Genomic DNA, 19,727 nt, shown 5'->3' on the forward strand with positions numbered 1-19,727 from the left:
AGTCAACCGATCTGTCTCTCGTGTATTTGCTTCTCGCCCGCTCATCTCCTGTGCAGATGGTTCTTTCTCCTTATACCAGTACAGTGCTATTCCTCAGGGGTTTTGGTGATAAACGCAGTTGCCAGCGGCCACCTCGCCTCCTGAATATCCTGGCTCCGTGAAAAGCACCACTTTTTCGTGTCACCCAAACTGGTTCCTGGAAGTCATTTGAGACTCCTCTCCTCACTTCCTGTAAGCCACCAAGTCCCTTCCATTCCACTTCCATATCCTGTCGAACTTGTCTCTCTCTATTCCCATGGCCACTCGCATAGTTGGGGCTCCCCTCACTTCAACTCTGGATGACTCCAGCGACCTGCTAACTGGCCTCCTGTCCCTCAGGCTTGTTGCCTTCCCCAGGCTATTCTTTATTCTGATGTCTGATAAGCCTTTCAAAAATAAATCGGATTTTTAAAAATATATGTATTTTTATTGACTTCAGAGAGGTATGGAGAGATAGAAACATCAGTGATGAGAGAGAATCATTGATCAGCTGCCTCCCACACTGGGGATCGAGCCCAAAACCCGGCATGTGCCCTGACCAGGAATTGAACCATGACCTCCTGGTCCACCAGTCAATACCCAACCACTGAGCCACGCAGGCCAGGCAATAAATCAGATTCTGATGCTCCCCTGCTTAAAGTCCTTCAAGAGCTCCTGAGCAGTGCCTTTAAGATAGAAAAAGCAACTCAGTTAGCAAAATTGGGAGTGCCTCTGCACATTTCCCTAGCCTCATCAATTGTTGCTTATACGTTGAAACTTTTATTTTTCAATAGTATCATAAACCTGAAGTTCTGTGAAAATGTACCTTCACTCCTCTGGGCCCCTGCTACTACTCTGTCAGGGGTCTTCACCCAGCTGCCTTTGATCTACCTGGCTACTTCCTACTTCCCTTTGAAGAATGTGTCACCTCCTCCCAGGAGCTGTCACTGAGACCCTCCCTCAATTTCCATCCCCAGCCCCCAAAGTCAGATTTATCTGTCCCTCCTGGGCCCTTCCCCTCTCAGTCTATGGCCCTGCTGTGGGTCCCTAATAGTTTGAACTTTCAGAGGCCAAAGTCCATACCTTGTATGTCTTTATCTTATGTACTTATCAGGTACTTAGACAAGTTTGTTGAATGAATAAGTAGCTCTTCTTAACCGTCTGAAAGCACTTGATTTTGTATTTATCAGCAGGAACAACTTATCACTTTATGTCTTGGGTTTCTCCCCTCCTTCTAACTATGTGATTTTCTTTAAGCTACAGCAAAGTGTAACTTGATTTACTTGTTTACCCAGCCTAGTTGTAACTTGGCACTGCGGTTTCAATTAGAAACTGATGTAGATTAAGGGGCCTCTGTGCCTTCCAAGGCATACACATTTTAAATAAAACTAAATAGTTCATTAAATGTAGATGAAATCAGCTTTATGTCTGACTGGCCCCGCAGTTTTATTTCCAGTGCTGTGTAGGTCTTCCTTTAAACTCACTTTGGGGATTTACTAGCAGAGTGGCATGAGCAAGTTACTCAATCTCATTGAATCCTATTTTACTCACCAGCAAAATAGGATAATAACCTCCACATAGTCAGTGGGAGGTTATATGAAATAATATCAGCAAACTGCTCATCCTATGCGTGGCCCTTAGTAGGAATCAATATATGCAAGTGATTTGCACTTGAATACCATTTACATTTAGAGTGAGTACTGACTATCACAGAGTGATTTTCCCGTAGATGAGATACCTTGAAATCCTTACATTCTTCTTTCACATTAAAGCCACCGTCTGCCTGCCTTTTATGTTAAGCAATTAATTCCTTTCTAGGGTGCTTTGTTCTTGTCATAGGGCATACGCACCACATATTTTCGTGATTTCCAATATTTTAAAATATTTTTATTTAACTTCCTTACAAAATGACCTACATGGAAAAGAGAGTGGAGAGTATGTTCACAAGATTTTTGTGTGCCAATTTGGATTTCCAGCTGGTTTGAATTTTCACTTAGCTCTACTGTCGGCATCAGCTTTCCTGATAGCAGTGACGTTTGAAAAAGAAATAAGGCTGCTAAGTGTGCCTTCGCCCCTTTGAGATTACTGGACAGTCACGAGAGGAGAATCTGTGTGGGATGAGTAGGTATTTTCTCTGCGTGTTTAATGGCAAGTTTACAAACAATAAAAAAACCTGAGGGACAAGGTCATATGGGATTGATGGTCATTCACTGAACGGGCATCTGATGTGGGTTTCCCTCAAGATCACTTTTGAAGGATCTGGTTCATGTGAACTCGGAAGACCTGAACTCGGGACTGATTACTCTACCTGTGTCTCGGTAACTTGCTTTCCTGGCTCTGGGCAGCCGCGCCAGTTGGCTCTCCTCCAAAGCACATTTGGGCTGCAAGGCAACTGCCTGCTTCGCTAGCTGGCATTTGAGATTAAAGAGAAGATGGATGTTGTTTTTGGCAGCAGCTGCTGTTTTGTTCGGCGCAGTCTTAATCCCATTTTGTAGGTCTGCGCGTACAGAAAACGAGCACACGGACCACTCACTACCGTTCTGACTTGGAGGAGGCTGCAACGTGGACGCTCGCCGTGCATATTTGAAAACCGCTTCTCGCACTTACAGAAAAGTCTGGGTTTTTTCCAAGTTTAGACGATTGGAATCCTCTGGTTTCTTGAACAGCATGTGTTCCCCCAATGTTCTTGGGCTGCACACATGTTCATTTCTACCAGAGGAAAGAAGTCTGCAAAGTCACTTCTGTGCTCTAACACATGTTCAGATCAAGTGAAGAGTTGGCTTTAGGGACACTGCAGCGCCTTTTCCTGGCAGGCGGCTTTTTACTGTAAGGAAGGCACTTAGGTTCAGGAAGAAGCGATAATTGAGTGAATAGTCCACTGGGGTCTGATGAGATTGATTCTCCACAAAAATAAGATTTAGGTAAGACCTTTGCCTTCAGGGTCTCCAGCCTCATCTTCCTGTAACTTTTCCCCAAGGCCCCTTTAAAGTACCTTTCCAGTATGATCTGCCAGTCTTAAAACCTGCTTCCCCCAGAAGGCCTGCTATATCTGTCATTCACAATCGAGTATGAATTTTAGTCACTATTACTTCCCTTCTCCAGGACTGTTTCTGTTGCAGTCCTAACAGTGCATACAGATGTCTCTTTAGATTTTTTCATCCTGTAAATAATTTGAAGGCAAATTTTAGCAGTGATTAGGTTATTGGAATTTTGTGTGCCATGGGGAGTATATGGGAGGACACTTAACAGATGTCTCTAAATAAAAATAAAATCTAGAACTGTCGGCAATAAGATTAGTTTACTATGTCTGTGTAACGAAAGGTTATCATGAAATGAAAGGTTATCACACAATGAGCGTGACCCAGAGAGAAAAGTTGCACGACGCTAAAACAAAGTAGCCAAAGAAAAATTAATGTGCAGAAGCAGAGACTGTTACAGAAAAAAAAAAACAGTGAGATGATTACGCAAACTGAAAAGATACATTTGAGAGAAGTCACAAACCCAGGGACATTTAGTTTCATCCTGCTATCTCCAAGGATGTGTGTGCACACACGCCCACATGTTTAGACACCTGTATGCCTTGTTGGAGTTTCCAGAACTTAGAGAAAGAGGAAGAGAAAGAAAAAAGAGATAAATACTTTTTCTGATATATTGGGACACCTCACTTAATTGGGAATCAGTAGTCTATTAACTGAAGTTACTCTACCCACAGCACCAAGAAATAAATTGAAAAAAAAAATGCATCTGAACCCAAAATGAGAGTCAAAACACCCTGCAGTAAAGGTCACACTCTTTGTTCATGGATTGCCTTACCAAGTCCTTTCTCTGACAGTTTCATTCCAATGGTTTTGAAGCACTGGTTTCCCTGGTTTCCTAGCACTCCCAAACCCAGAAACCACAGAACAAATAATTGCACAGCACCTGTAGTCTGAAAAGTTTTGATTTGATTCCCATCAGCACTCCATGAGTGGGTGAGGGGGAAGTTACCCTTATTCTCATTGGAGAGACTGATAAACAGCTACTCAGAGGGATTAACTGGCTTGTTTGAGGTCCCCCGATAAGGGATTCAGAGGTTTTCCTGGATACATGTTCTGTACTCTCCCATCACACCACTGGTTTTCAAAAGCCTGTGGTTGTTTTTTTTTTTCTTTCCTTTCTTGCCCTTGGAAACCTTTGTTCAAACAAAATCTTACCCAGAAGCATGAACAAATAAAACAGAAAAAAGGCTGAGCTGCTTTGCTTAAAGCAGGGACGGGAGACCCGGAACACTGACATGGGCAGTTTACTTTTCTTACGAGGAACAGCTCGGACATTGGGCAACTACTCCGCTCATTCGTTAATTCATTCAGAAAATAAGTTTATTGAGCTCTGACTTATTTTCCTATTGCTGCTATAACAAACCATCGCTAATTTAGTGACTTAAAATAATACAAATTTATTATATTACAGTTTTAGAGATTCGGAAGTCCAAAGTGGGGCTTACTGACCTAAAATTGAGGTGTCGGTGGGACTGTGTTCCTTGCTGAAGGCTCTAAAGGAGACCGGTTCCTTGCCCCTTTTCAGCTTCTAGAACAGCCGTGGGCAAACTACGGCCCGGAGGCCGGATCCGGCCCATTTGAAATGAATAAAACTATTGAAAAAAAAGACCGTACCCTTTTATGTAATGATGTTTACTTTGAATTTATATTAGTTCACACAAACACTCCATCCATGCTTTTGTTCCGGCCCTCCGGTCCAGTTTAAGAACCCATTGTGGCCCTCGAGTCAAAAAGTTTGCCCACCCCTGATCTAGAACATGGTTCTCAACCTTCTGGCCCTTTAAATACAGTTCCTCATGTTGTGAGGACCCAACCATAAAATTATTTTCGTTGCTACTTCATAACTGTAATGTTGCTACCGTTATGAATAGTAATCTAAATATCTGATATGCAGGATGGTCTTAGGCGACCCCTGTGAAAGGGTCGTTCAACCGCTAAAGGGGTCGCGATCCACAGGTTGAGAACCGCTGTTCTAGAAGCTGCTTGCATTCCTGGGCTTCTGGCCCCATCCTTTCTGCTCAGTGCCAGCAACGTCAAGTCCTTATGTCACATCTTCCTGACCCTTCTTCTGGCACTGCTGCTCTCTGACCAGAGCTGAGAAAGGTTCTGTGTCTGTAAGGACCTGGCTGATTGGGCTTAGAGAACTGAGGATAATTTCTTTATCTCAAGATCCTTAATTTAATCTCATCTGCAAAGTCCATTTTGCCATATAAGGCCATCCTATATAATAAAAGGGTAATACACAAATTGACCCTAACAGCGGGACAACCAGGAATGACTGGTAGCTATGACATGCACTGACCACCAGGGGGCAGACCCCAATGCAGGAGCTGCCTCTGGTGGTCAGTGCGCATCCACAGGGGGAGCGCTGGTCAGCCAGAGCCGGCTCATGGCTGGTGGGCACAGCGGCGGTGGCGGGAGCCTCTTCCACCTCCGTAGCAGTGCTAAGGATGTCTGACTAATGGCTTAGGCCTGCTCCCCATGGGAAGTGGACCTAAGCCATTAGTTAGACATCCCCCAAGAGCTCCCAGGCTTCCAGAGTGATGTCTGACTGCCAGATTAGGCCCGATCCCCTGGGAAGTGGGCCTAAGCTGGCAGATGGACATCCCCCAAGGGGTCCTGGACTGTGAGAGGGCACAGGCTGGGCTGAGGGATCCCCCTCCCCGCAAGTGCATGAATTTTCATGCACCAGGCCTCTAGTATATTCATAAATTCCCAGAATTAGGACGGGACCATCATTTTACCCTCATTCCGCCTACCATAAAACACCCACCATACATGGGCCATGTGCTGTGTTTGCCATCAAGACTCTGTCGGCTAGAAATAGGCATTGTTAACAGGTAAACTGAGAAACAAGTTGACAAAAACTAAAATAAAAATTTAAAAACAGTCACTGAAACAAGCACAGTCGTTGAGAGCCACTTGGAGGATGACAGGCACAACTTTGTAAGGGCAACGCTCCCCGCCCAGCTTTATGGAGGTAGGAGTGACAAATAGAAATTATATATATTTAAGGTGTACCGTATAATGTTTTAATATATGCTTCATTGTGAAATGATTACCCCAATTTAATTAGCATATTGTATCCATTACCTCACAGAGCTACTGAGTACATCTGAGATCTACTCTCAGTGAATTTCAGCTAAACAGTAAAGTCTTATTAATTGCAGTCACCATGCTATACATTAGTCTCTAGAACTTACTCATCTCATAATGGAAAGTTTGTACCCTTTGATCAATATTTTCCTTTTCCTCTCACCCCCCAGCCTCTGGTAACCACTGTTCTATTCTGCTATCTGTTACTGTGAGTTCAACTTTTTTTTTTTTTTTTCAGGTTCCACATATTAGTGAGATCATGTGATATTTGTCTTTCTGTGTCTGGCTTATTTCACGTAGCCTTCCCTTTATATGATGAACTTGACTCATCGAAGAAAAGCAAAGTTTAATATTTCTACCCACTGTTTAAGAAATCAGGGAAGTGTTTGTACTATATATTAGAAAGATCTCTGTATAGAATAAGTAGTACTGAAAAATTACTTCTCCATATAAAGAAGTAAGCTCCACATGTTAGCCCTCTCCCAGGAATTCTGACAAAAAAAGTAAGTTGCTACGGCTCGGCAGAGTTCTCCATATATTTCTGCCTTCACTGCTCCTCCTTCCTCATGTTTACTTACGCCAGAGTGAGTTATTGACTTTTACAAAAGGTGAATATTTCTTTTTGGTAGCAAAGTATATACAGAATTAAATTACAATATGAGTTTAGTTAATAGCTTTAAAATAAAGTGCTTCAAGAAATAGAGGTTTGTCTGGGATATCTGAGTGTATTAAGGTACAATGCACTTTGTACACAGTGAGCTAAATCCTGTCTTTACAGATGTGTGTATGTAACTGCTACAAAAAACAGTACTGAAGCTGCCCTCTCCTTGAGACCTAGATCTCGCCCCTTCTTGCCTTCCTAAGGACACTGCTCAGCCAGCCCCCCACTCTGACCTGCACTGCCAATCGCACCCTCCTCTGGGGTCATCCCCATAGACATACTGACATCCTGGTATTTCTTGCCAACTGTCACCCCACTTTGTTTTTGTTTGTTTGATCTCCTTTGAAGGACACTCTTTCTGTCTACATTCACTGCATGCGATTACTCTCCTCTCGTGTTCTCTTAAATCCACTCCAGACTGGCTTTTTCCCATAACTGCTTCAATAAAAACGTTCTTGTTAATGTCACCAATGATGTCTATTCTGCTAAATCCAAGTGGTCAGTTCTCAGCCCTCATCTTAATTGATCTGTTGTGTTTAACATAGTTTGACAGTTTGGCTTTCGGTACTTTATTTTTCCCCCACTTGGCCTCCTCCTACTTTTTGGTTTCTTTGTCAGGCTACTTTGTGAGTTCTCAGTCTTTCGCCAGACCTCTTAAGGATAGAGCACTTGGGCCTCTGTCCTGAGTTCTTTTTTCTATTTGTACTCAATCCTTGATGATCTCATCTACTCTTTTGCTTAAAATTCCATTTCTATATCAAAGGCTATCATATTGATATACCCAGCCCAAACTTCCCCCCTCCTGATCCAGTAACTGTGGGGCTATCATATTGATATACCCAGCCCAAACTTCCCCCCTCCTGATCCAGTAACTGTGGGGCTATCATATTGATATACCCAGCCCAAACTTCCCCCCTCCTGATCCAGTAACTGTGGGGCTATCATATTGATATACCCAGCCCCAATTTCCCTCCTCCTGATCCAGTAACTGTGGGGCTATCATATTGATATACCCAGCCCAAACTTCCCCCCTCCTGATCCAGTAACTGTGGGGCTACCATATTGATATACCCAGCCCAAACTTCCCCCCTCCTGATCCAGTAACTGTGGGGCTATCATATTGATATACCCAGCCCAAACTTCCCCCCTCCTGATCCAGTAACTGTGGGGCACGGTTACAGTGTGTGGCCAGGTTCAAGCCTTGGACTGAGGAGAGGGCACAGTCCTCTTGTTGCCACGTGCAAGTCCCAGCTGGAGGGCAGAGCCTTCCCAGCACAATTAGCCAACAGCGATAGCTGTGAGCTTGAACCTGGGGTCTGAACACATGGCCCCACGTGCCTGTGTGATAGAGTTCAGGTGCATGTAGTTGAGTAGGGTTGAAACCTACGAGAATGTTGTAAACATCTTGATCACGCCCGTACTTTGCCTCTTGGCATCTGCTATAAAGACACGGCCTGTGGGCGCTGGCGCTGTCCATCAGAGGGGCAGCGTCCCACCGAGACCCAGCTTTCGTTCTCACGTCTGTCTTTTCTCAGCCTTTCACCCCCCCCCCCCCCCACTTAGGGTCATTGAATTAGGCTGAGCTGGCATAGCACATAAGGCGCCCTGGGGCTGAGTGTGCCATGGCCGTGCTGGCTCCCCACAAGTAACATCAGTAGGATATCTCAAAGACATTTCAAACTTAGACACCAAAAACTCAGCTTCTGATCTGCCCTCCAAACCTTCTCTATCCTCAGCCTTTTCATATCAGCTGATAGAAACACCACCTTTTCAGTTGTTCAGGCCAGAATCATTGGAGTCATCTTTGACTCTGTCAAATCATATTCCATCTGTCGGGAAATCCTATTGGCTCAGTCTTGATGAGACATCCATAATCTAACCACTTCTGGTCAACGAGCAATCCTTTCTTGCTTGGATGAGAGAGGTGATTTTTAACGGTACACCTCAAGAATTTTTAAAGCATGTAATACCTGACTATTTAATCAGGAGTACTGACCTCTTTTCCCTTAAATTGTCAAAACAAAAACAAAAAAAACCACCAAACACAACAATAGCTGTCTGGTGTGAACAAAACAAAATTACACCTAATTTTTGTCAGATTGGCAAAAATATATAGATTTCTTTTTTTGGTGTGCTGCAGAATTTTAGTAATTAGTTATGTGTGCCATGAGATGAAAAGGGTTGAAAATTGCTGGATTAGAACAATAACTCCTAACTTGTTTCTACTTTGTTAACTTAAAGCAGTGGTTCTCAACCTTCTGGCCCTTTAAATACAGTTCCTCATGTTGTGACCCAACCATAAAATTATTTTCATTGCTACTTCATAACTGTAATGTTGCTACTGTTATGAATCATAATGCAAATATCTGATATGCAGGATGGTCTTAGGCAACCCTGTGAAAGGGTCGTTCGACCCCAAAGGGGTCATGACCCACAGGTTGAGAACCACTGACCTAAAGGCTCTCACCACAGTAATCAAAGTAATCTTTTTTTTAAGACTTCGTTTTTTTAGAGTAGTTTTAGGTTCACAGCAAAATTGGGAGGAAGGTAGAAACATTTTCTATATGCCCCCTGTCCCCACACATGCATAGCTTCCCCTTTAATCAGTAGTCCCCCACCAAGTGATACATTTGTTACAATTGATGAGCCTACATTGACCCATCTTAGTCACCCAAAGTTAGTTTATGTTAGTGTTCACTCTTAGTGAACATTCTGTGATTTTGACAAATGTGTAATGACATGTATCTACTATTACAGAGCATTTTTACTACCCTAAAGTTCTCTGTGTTCTGCCCATTCATCACTCCCCCCTCCACACCCTGCCAACCTCTGATCTTTTTATTGTTTCCATAATTCTGCCTTTTCCATAAAGTCATTGTCGTTGGAATCACAAGTATGTGATATATTTCACTGAGTAATATGTGTGTAAGGTTACTTCATGTCTTTCATGTCTTGATAGCTCTTCTTGTTTTATCACTGAATAATAATTCCTTGTCCGGATGTACTCCACCTAAATGGTTTATTTAGCCATTCACCTACTGACGGGCATCATGGCTGCTTTCAAGTTTTAGCAACTATGAATAAGCTGCTACAAAATCAGCGTGCAGGTTTTTGTGTGGACACAGTGTTCAGCATCTTGGGGTAGACACCAAGGAGTGTGACTGCTGGATCGTATGGCACAAACATGTTTAGTTTTGTCAGAAACTGCCCAACACTCTTTTTTACATAGGTATATTTACATACGTATATACATATACATAAATATGCACATGATGTACATATGAGAGGGTTAAGTTTTGTTTGCACAGAGGCTTACACATGACCGGAGGGTCGGAGGTATGACAGAAGTGGACACAGTGGGGTACCAGACGCTCCAGGATCTGGCCTCTCCATTCTCTCTGACAGTATCTTCTGCCCCCGTTTGCTTTTGCTGCTCCTGAAACACAGCAGACACCTCTGATAGACCTTGGGACCTTCGCACCACTTTCCTCTCTGCGGCACTCTTCCCACAGGCACCCGCCTGGGCCACTCCCTCAGCTGCATCCAAGCTGTGATAAAACAGAGCCTTCTCAGTGAGGCACGCCAGGTATCATCCTGCTTACAATTTCAAGCCGTATCCCCACCTTCTGCAGTCCTGGAAAGAAATGGGGCCTTTTCTGTAGACTCAGGGGTGCTTGGGGATTTGACCCTGTCTATCATTCTCCTTACAACAGGAATTCAAGTAGTGCCTAGGAGTATGGCTGTGCTTCAGGAGAATCCTGCTGGCATTTCTAGCAGAACAAACACCTGTATGTGCTTTATTGTTGAGATGTACTAGTGGGAGGTAGCTGTGATGGAGAATGACTGGAAATTCATCACATGCCCCTCATGGGGCTGCTCAACTAGCAAGGTATAAGCCCCCAAAGTGGCCCTGCCCACCCGAAATCATCTGTCACTGCCATCCACGGCCCAAGTACAGTGCTATGCGGACATTAGAGACTGCCTGCCGGGGCCCTGAGACTGGGCTCTGCTGGTGCTGGGCATGCTCTTGTTGCCTGTCCCGCATCCTTTTAAAGCTTGGGGCTGAGGGAAGCCTCTGATGCCTTGTGAGTGTGATGGTCAACTTGAACCTAAGGCTGCTAAAGCCAGTAGAGCAGAGTAGGCATTTTAATCCCAATTTTCTTTACCTTGATCTAATTTTTATTTTTCCATGGCACAAAACACCTTTTGACATTCTGTATAATCTAGTTACTTATATTTTTTGGTTATGGTCTGCCTTCTCTCACTAGAAGATAAGCCTCATGAGGGCAGGGATTTTTGCCCCCCCTCCCCCAATATTTTACTAATATGTCCCAAGCATCTAGAACAGTGTCTGGCACCCACTAGGTGCTCAGTAAATATTTTCTGAATAAATAAGTGAACAAACAAATGTTTTTTAGTGTTTCTTCCATGCCAGGAATAGGGCATGGTGAAGAGAAGAAACAGAGTAACAGAATTTTATTTCTTAGAGCCTAGAATATGAATATGATCATTAGTGAGATTGGCCATTTACAGAGACCCTTTGGGGGGTTTCCCAAGTCATATCATAGACAAGAGTCATGGAGAAATTTATATATATATGTATATATGTATATATGAAGGGTTAGGTCTTAGCAATTATATATATGTATATATGAAGGGTTAGGTCTTAGCAATTATAATGTAAAAGAAAGCTTGAGTTTCACCAATCATACTTACATATATGAAGAAAGACTAAGTTATTAGGAGAGATTTTATAAGTTGGCATTGCCCAGTAGTAGACTCCCCCAAACAGAAATCACTTATACAACTTACTCTTCATTTTGTTCCAAAAGGAGATGGTGCTATGAAGAGTGTGACTCCATATTGCTTTAAAATAGCCTTAAACAAAATTAAGTAGGATTACTGCTAAAAGATCACAATAATAAAACAATAAAAGCATTTTAATTTTGTTTACAAGCCACTATTATTTATGTAGGTAGCATTGCACTCTTAGAAATTTTAGTAATGATAATCATCATTTGGTCCAGTGTAATAATGTAATATCTAGTTAGCTTGCAGATGTTAATTAAAAATAACAATCTAGTTCCTTTTAAAACCTGGCTAGCTACATAAAATAGGAAGGATTTCTAGCCATGTGCAGATGGGTTTCTGTGTAATTTTAAGACATCATATCTTCACATCTCCATGCCTTTGCTCATGTTGTTTATTTTTCCTGGACTTATCCTCCCTTCCTTGTCAAACTCCTCCTGGTCCTCCAGAATCCAGCCAGAGTCATATTTTCTCTCTGGCTTTTCTTGGCGCTGTCTCCCTGTACAGGTTCGCCCCTTAAAATTGATGGATTAATTGTTTCCTCCTTTGTGTTCCCAAAGCCTCTGAATTTCAAGGGCATGTCTGTCACCTTTATTTCTCTAGTGACTGGTACAGTCCCTGTCTCAGAATACGCGTTCAATAAATAAGTATTCAGTTTGAAGCATTAGACGATTTTTACCTTGGTCACTGATTCATCCAACAAAATATGTATTAAGAATATTTTACATGCAAGGTGCTGTGTCTTATGTTATAAAGGTACTGAAAAAAACACACACGGAGATGCCCAATTTCTTAGAAACTTAAAATATAGCGTAATAAAGAAAAAATAAGTCATGTGTAAAAGTAATTGCAATGTATGGTCTGAAGTGTTATTTTCAAAGAGAGAGGCGTGTGTGATTGCTTCCTGCTGGGGTTGAAGAATGTCTTCTTATTGACTAGGGAAATAGTCTTCCTTATTAAATAGCTTAAAAGGTATTATTCAAAACTATGTTTCTTTTGATGTCTCATAAATTAGGTTAAATTTTATTCTAGATCCAAACTTGGAGTATTATTGTGGACTATTGGATTAAAACACGGCTCAGGGTTATGCTGCTACTTGCCAAACAGTCCACCTTTAACGTACAGAAAGTTTCATTTGGTGCCTTAAGGTATGAATTTAATGCATTCCCTGGTTTTTAGAGAACATCTAGTGATAAATCCTTTACGTGTTGCTACAAGTTATTCCTAATTGCTACTAGAAATAGGCTGTAGAAAGCTTTTGACAAAAGTTAAAAATAATGTCATGGAAATGAAAAATCCAAACCACATTTAAATGAGAATTTTTGAAAACTTCAGTCAGCATAGTTTGAAAGATCAGTGCTTAATTGTAATATTTAAGCCGAAAGTATTTAAAAAATCAGCAGATTGCATTTTTCCACATTAAGGGGTAAGATGTTAATAGTATAAGTGGTTACAGATGTTAACTGATGGTCACCAGCAGGTTTTCTCTTTTTGTTTAGACTTGGATTATCACTTGCATTTATCTTCAACTGCTCCTCTTTAATCCTCTCGTCAGAACTACAGGGATCTGCACGAACCGTGTCACTGATGATGTGAAAGACGTTACAAAATTGGTGAGTAAAGAATGCTTTCAATAGCTGTGACCCTTTTTCTTGTGCTTTTTGAAGAAGATTTAATTTTTCCTTGCTCCAAATAGGCATTTTTCTAAGACAAGGAAATCATCGAGTTATCTAAAGGGCTTATAGGGAGAGCAGGTGGGAAGACACTCAAGGTCACAGAGAATCTGTTGATAAAATGGGCCCATGGCACACTGCTGTATTGACTTCGGTTTTTTGCTGGTCTTTTCATCTCATTCCCCAGCTGCGAAGTGAGGTCCCTTCCTGGGTGCGGATGTGCCAGCCCTGGCTACTTCCCCATTAGCTCTTTAGTGGGATCCTCAGCATGTATAATTTCCCCTCCACATGCCTTCCTACCGTTCTCTATCAAGCCCACCCAAAGGAGATCTGAGATGGCCATTCTCCCCTTTCCAACAGCTGGGAGACCCTGTCCCATGTGGGAGTGTGTTTGCTCCCTCAGTGAACATACTTGGAGGAGTGGCTTGTTGTCCAGATGTTGACCAGACTCATCTCCTACATTTGTCAGTGGAACTCTTCCCTCAGCAAAAGCCGTTTCACACTCCTGGTGTTAGGCAATGCCGCTTCATGCCATCCTCTCTTAAAATCCATACCACATCTGGAATGCATTTTTCCCAGCTCTGACGATCTAGGGGAGATTGTACATGCTTGTTTGAGTTTCGGAGTGTGATTTCGGGATGAACAGCATTTGAGAGGCATTTTTTATAAATTTCTGGTTCAAAATAGCTGAGGACAGTTAGTTATTTGTTGTCTAGAGAACAGAAATGATGTGAGACTAAAAAAGAAATGAGGGGTGTTATGACATATACAAAAGAGAGAAAAGTACATTTGTGGAGATATCTATCTTCCCTACTCTAGATATACATTTCCTGGTTTATATGACTTTGGCTTCATTGAAACAGAAGTTTAATGCTCTGGTCGAAGTCTTGCTAGCTTAGCCTCAGTGCAGAATTAGGTATACCCATACCCACAGGCACACACACAAACACAGTGTATGAAGACAGGCCGAGCATATCCAAGATTAATATTGTACATAAGAGGGTACAGCTTTAAAAGTATTCTTGATGCAGTACCTGAAGATGTAGTCACATGTGTTATTTGAGGGGATGGTGACCAAAGCAATGCATCATTTTCCTACCATATGCCCAGCTAGGTACTGAGTATAGTGGTCGGGATAAGGGTGGAGTATTTTTTTTTAATTTTGTTTTAGTAGAAGACACTCATTAAATGTGTGTTTGATGAAAGAATTAAGGATGTGCTCCACTGCGGTGAGAATTGCAGTCACCTGTGGTGCTTATTAAAGTTGCAGGTGTCAGGGTTCTACTGATTCGGTAGGCCTGAGGGAGGTCTCCGGGTATCCACATTTTTAGGACATTTCTGAAAAGAGGTTTACTGCTCTAGATGATCTGTTCTGTCAAACTTTAAAGACCAAAGCATCTTAACTTTTATCTAATCTCAGTTTTTATTATGGCTAGTTTTATCTTTGTTATATAGATTTATGGATGTCAGATGAATATGTGTCTCCCGTACATGCTAAAGGGGCTGCTGGTAGAGCTGTGAAGCTGAGAATGAGCTGGGGTGATCTGCAGGGGTCCTGGGGAGCAAGTTTCAAATATGTGGGCAATGAGTCATAGTTGGGAGATGATGGTGTATCTGACCACAGGCCAAGCATATCCAATATTAACATGGTATTGAAGAAAAATTACCTGTCCAAGTTGTTTGTTTGCTTGCTTTTGTGTGTGTGTGTTAATCCTTACCCGAGATATTTTTTTCATTGACTTTTAGAGGGGGTGAGAGGAGGGAGAGAAGCGGGGAGAGAGAAAAAACATCAATGTGAGAGACACATCGATTAGTCGCCTCCTGCATGTGTCCAGACTGAGCAGGGGACGGAACCTGCAACCCAGGCTCTATGCCCTTGACGAGGAGTCGAAACCTGGGACCCTTCCGTCTGGGAGTTGATGCAACCATGGCATTATTTTTTGCCAAGTGTTTGGGGATACTGCTTAATGGCCGCCACTTCCAGTGAAATGTCACATCGGTGTTTTCAAATGGCGTACACAGGCATTACAAGAGCCTTCCAAGATTTCCCATTCTCATCTTTAACCATTTGCTTGTTTTCAGTCTGTTACCTATGTGCTGATACAATGGAAAATGGTTAGACACTAAAAAGAAAGAAGTGCCAGAAAGGGATGGTTATTAATACTGACATTAAAATATAATTCCTCCCCTCAAGGACAGCTGTGAAATCATTAAACTGAAAAGGGTTTTATCTCCTTTCTAGCAACTTACTCATGGAGAAATTTTTAATTTCAAGTGTTGATCTAGTGCAGTGGTTCTCAACCTTCTGGCCCTTTAAATACAGTTCCTCATGTTGTGTCCCAACCATAAAATTATTTTCGTTGCTACTTCATAACGGTAATGTTGCTACTGTTATGAATCGTAATGTAAATATCTGATATGCAGGATGGTCTTAGGGAACCCCTGTGAAAGGGTCGTTCGACCGCCAAAGGGGTCACCACCCACAGGTTGAGAACTACTGATCTAGTGAAATTGGTAAGTTTATTTCGGATTACTGAAAAAAATCAAGTTAATAAAAATATAGATCACTTCTAATTGAATAAAGACCTCCATAATGCACAGCCTGTATTTCATAGAGTAGAAAACATAAAAGTATAAAGTAATTTCTGATATCAAAGTGGGAGATAAGCCATCTCTATGAATATATGAATGCATATCACTAACATCACAGAAACAGCACATAAATGGATGCCATTTAAAAGATTTCATGGTATAACATGGGACCCAACCTGTGTGAACACAGGATGTCCCAAAAAATGTATACACACTTTAACAGCTGACAGCTCAATTTTGAAAATGAAATATATTTTAATTAACTCTGCCTTTATAATTATTCAAAGTGTGTACACACTTTTGGGGGACACCCTATATATTGGTTAGGAGAATGGATTTTGGAATCCAGCAAATCTGAATTTTAAATACCAGTTCTTTGACCTAGGACCAATTTTGTGGGTTAGATTAAATAAGAGAATGCATATATAAATATTTACCCCAGCCCTGACCGGTTTGGCTCAGTGGATAGAGCATCGGCCTGCGGACTGAAGGGTCCCAGGTTCGATTCCGGTCAAGGGCATGTACCTCGGTTGCGGGAACATCCCTAGTAGGGTCTGTGCAGGAGGCAGCTGTTCGATGTTTCTCTCTCATCGATGTTTCTAACTCTCTATCCCTCTCCCTTCCTCTCTGTAAAAAATCAATAAAATATATTTAAAAAAATATTTACCCCAGTTATTATCCCATAACCTTTTTGTGCCTCAGTTTCTTCATCAGTATAATCAATTAATAATGCTTTACACCTTGGCTGGTATGGCTCAGTTAGTTGGAGTGTCATCCTGTACAGGTTCAATTCTGGGTCAGGGCACATACCCGGGTTGCAGGTTCAATCCCAGTTGGGGTACGTATGGAAAGTAACTGATCCATGTTTCTCATATTCATGCTTCTCTCTCTCTCCCCTTCTTCCTTCCTCTCCCTAAAATCAATTTAAAAATCATAATAATCATTTACCTCATAGAGGGATAGCAAGGATTAAATAAGTGAATAGAATAGTGCAAAGAACAAAGCAAGTGCCTGCTAAATAATAGCTCTTAGTGGTGATAGTAATGATGTTTGTGAGATCATAGGATACCAGAGGTATAAGGGAATTTAGAGACATTATAGAGAAACTATTTATAAATAAGGAAACCTGGACTCAAATTGTTGAAGATGGGCTCCTGGTCCCATTACCAGGGCTGGTATTCTAGAACAGTGGTTCTCAAATGGGCTCCTAGAGCCACCCAGCCACTCTGCTGTTATCTACATAGCTGGGCTTCTAAATAAGAAAAAAGAATCAAACATATGAAAAATGTTTGAAAGCTACTGCTTTAAACTAGTATTTGTGGGATATCATTTGAGAACCATGCGTTAGGGTACCTCTTAAAAGTACAGCTCAAAACAATCTTGTAGGGTATTTATTAAAAGTATAGCTGCCAGGCCCCACCTAAAAAATGCTGACTCTCAACCTGTGCAGATGGAGTGGAGGAACTGAATGTCTGCATCCCAGGTGATAGTTATTTGCACAGAAGCACCAGTATTGCTTTCAGGGGTTCTCAACCTGTGGGTCGCGACCCCTTTGGGGGTCGAACGACCCTTCCACAGGGGTCGCCTAAATACATCCTGCATATCAGATATTTACATTACGATTCATAACAGTAGCAACATTACAGTTATGAAGTAGCAACAAAAATATTTTTATGGTTGGGGGTCACCACAATATGAGGAACTGTATTAAAGGGTTGCGGCATTAGGAAGGTTGAGAACCACTGGCTTAGATCATAATACTGATAATGTTGTTTTTCATGTTTGAAAAGCTGTGTTTCCCATCCTTAAACTAAAATCCATTAATTTCACTAATTCAAACAGCAACATGAGTGACTTGAATTTTATGAACATAGATTATCACAGCCTCTCCCTGAAGAACCGTGGTGCTAAGCGCCTTGACCCTGGTCACCAAGACTGCTGTCACCTAGCTGTGTGACTTGGACAAATAATCTTAATCTAGGATTCATCCACTTGAAACCTTTGTAAAATGGAACTCCAAATGACACCTCTGAGGCCCTATGTGAATTTCTGAGAAAAGTTGCCTAGCGCTCATCTGCTTCCCTGGGAAGCTCCTCCCCCCTCAAAAAGATAAGAACTACTAAATTAGATAAACTGGGGGCCCTTTTTTAGCTTTGAAGTCCTTTTAGTGCATAAGGATACTTACTCAGGATGCATCTTTTGGAGTCATTCAGTAATGTCTTACCTAAAGGAAGTTGTATAGAATGAGAGAAATTCATTTTGCAGGTATAACCTTATTAAGTCCTATTGAGGGAAAGAAAGTGAGTTGATAGTACACTTTTGCCCTGTCCCTCACAGTCATTTCAACTGGAATCATTCCTTTGCAGTCTCTGCCAGTTCTGCCTTTACATTCGGTGGCAACTTGGACTGTGCCCACAAACCTTAAGTTTCTTTGCTTGGGTCATTCTCATGTCAGAGAAGCACATGACTTATGACCTGACTGTCGTTTTTTCTCTTCACATTTCTTCTTGGACACTTTGTTCTACCCCTATAGTCCCCAAGGTTTTAATTTGAAATCCTGCTGGCATGTTTACTCAGGATAATAGTTCATCTATTTACAGAACGTTTTGCTTTGTTTCTAAAAAATGTTGCAAGACTTGTTTTAAATGGCACACTCAGAACTACCTAAGGAAAGGGTCAAGTATCTGGGAAGAGGATGAATGGAACTTTAAAAGCTTACATCTAGAGGACAGTTAGGCTCTAGCTTTTAGTGGCTGTGTTGATGGGAGGAATCCAAATATTGAAATAGTTCAAATTAGTTTCCATCTTACTTCTTCCTACTGTTGCCTTCATTCGTGATGATGTTTTTCCTTCATCTGGGGGAATTTAATTAAATGTGACTTTGCTCTTTTAAAAGCTCTTTTTATCTTTAAATATCTATTAGGTGGTTATTTGTCTTTCTCAAAATGCTTTAAGACAGGTGGCTATCCCATTTGCATCTTGTAGAGGTGAAATTACTCTGCCTTTTCAAGGTCAGGGTACAAATCAGTAGAAGGAATTGAAACTCAGGAATGCCTGGTTTTCCTGGTCTTGTGGTAGCCACTTATTTTAAGTAGGTTACATTAATATTATGTAACTCTTGGAGTTTCACATAGTGGGAAATTATAAAAATATCCTCAGATAACAAATTTTCACACTTTGAATGGGCAGTTTTGGATAATTCTGGTTTTTATTCTTCTTCAAATACAATTTCTTTCAAATAGAATTACGATTGCATTAAAATGGAGGATTGGAATCTCCTCAGTCTTTCAATTTATAGGTGGATGCTAAGCTTTTCTAAGCATATGTTCTCTTTAAAGCAGAGGTCTCACATATTGTGTGACCTTTGAAGAACAATGATTCTGTAGCTGGAGTGTTTTTAAAGTTTATTTTAATTAGTTTGCAATACTTAGCATTTTAATTTCTGTTCCTGTGGTCAGTAGAAATGTCTTTATTTAAAAAACTGAGGCCTGGTGCATGAAATTCGTGCACAGGAGGGGGAGTCTCTCAGCCCGTCCTACACCCTCTCCAATCCGGGACCCCTCGGGGGATTTCCGACTGCCAGTTTAGGCCTGATCCCTCAGTCAGGCAGTCAGACATCCCTTGGCAACCCAAGAGCACTGGCTCCTAACCGCTTTCCCCTGCCAGCCTGATCGCCCATAACTGCGCTCCCCTGCCGGCCTGATTTGCCGTAACCACTCTCCCCTACCAGCCTGATCACCCCTAACTGTTCTCCCCTGCTGGCCTGATCACCCCTAACTGCTCTGCCTGCCTGCCTGATTGCCCCTAACTGCCTCTGCCTTGGCCCTGCCACCGTGGCTT

At 41.9% G+C, this 19,727-nt stretch overlaps 1 protein-coding gene across 1 annotated transcript in view; it reads left to right on the plus strand.

Moving 5' to 3' along the window:
* Positions 1-19,727, plus strand: part of KITLG (KIT ligand) — a gene marked incomplete at its 5' end in the record, with an annotated part of 91,646 nt that overhangs the window by 21,040 nt on the left and 50,879 nt on the right. The window contains one exon of the mRNA XM_081084628.1: positions 13,122-13,235. Coding sequence (XP_080940754.1) covers positions 13,122-13,235 — 114 coding nt within the window. The remainder of the gene's footprint in view (positions 1-13,121; positions 13,236-19,727) is intronic.

This window comes from Myotis nattereri (genome assembly GCF_964212035.1).
Source record: "Myotis nattereri genome assembly, chromosome: 2".
NCBI classification, from domain to species: domain Eukaryota; kingdom Metazoa; phylum Chordata; class Mammalia; order Chiroptera; family Vespertilionidae; genus Myotis; species Myotis nattereri.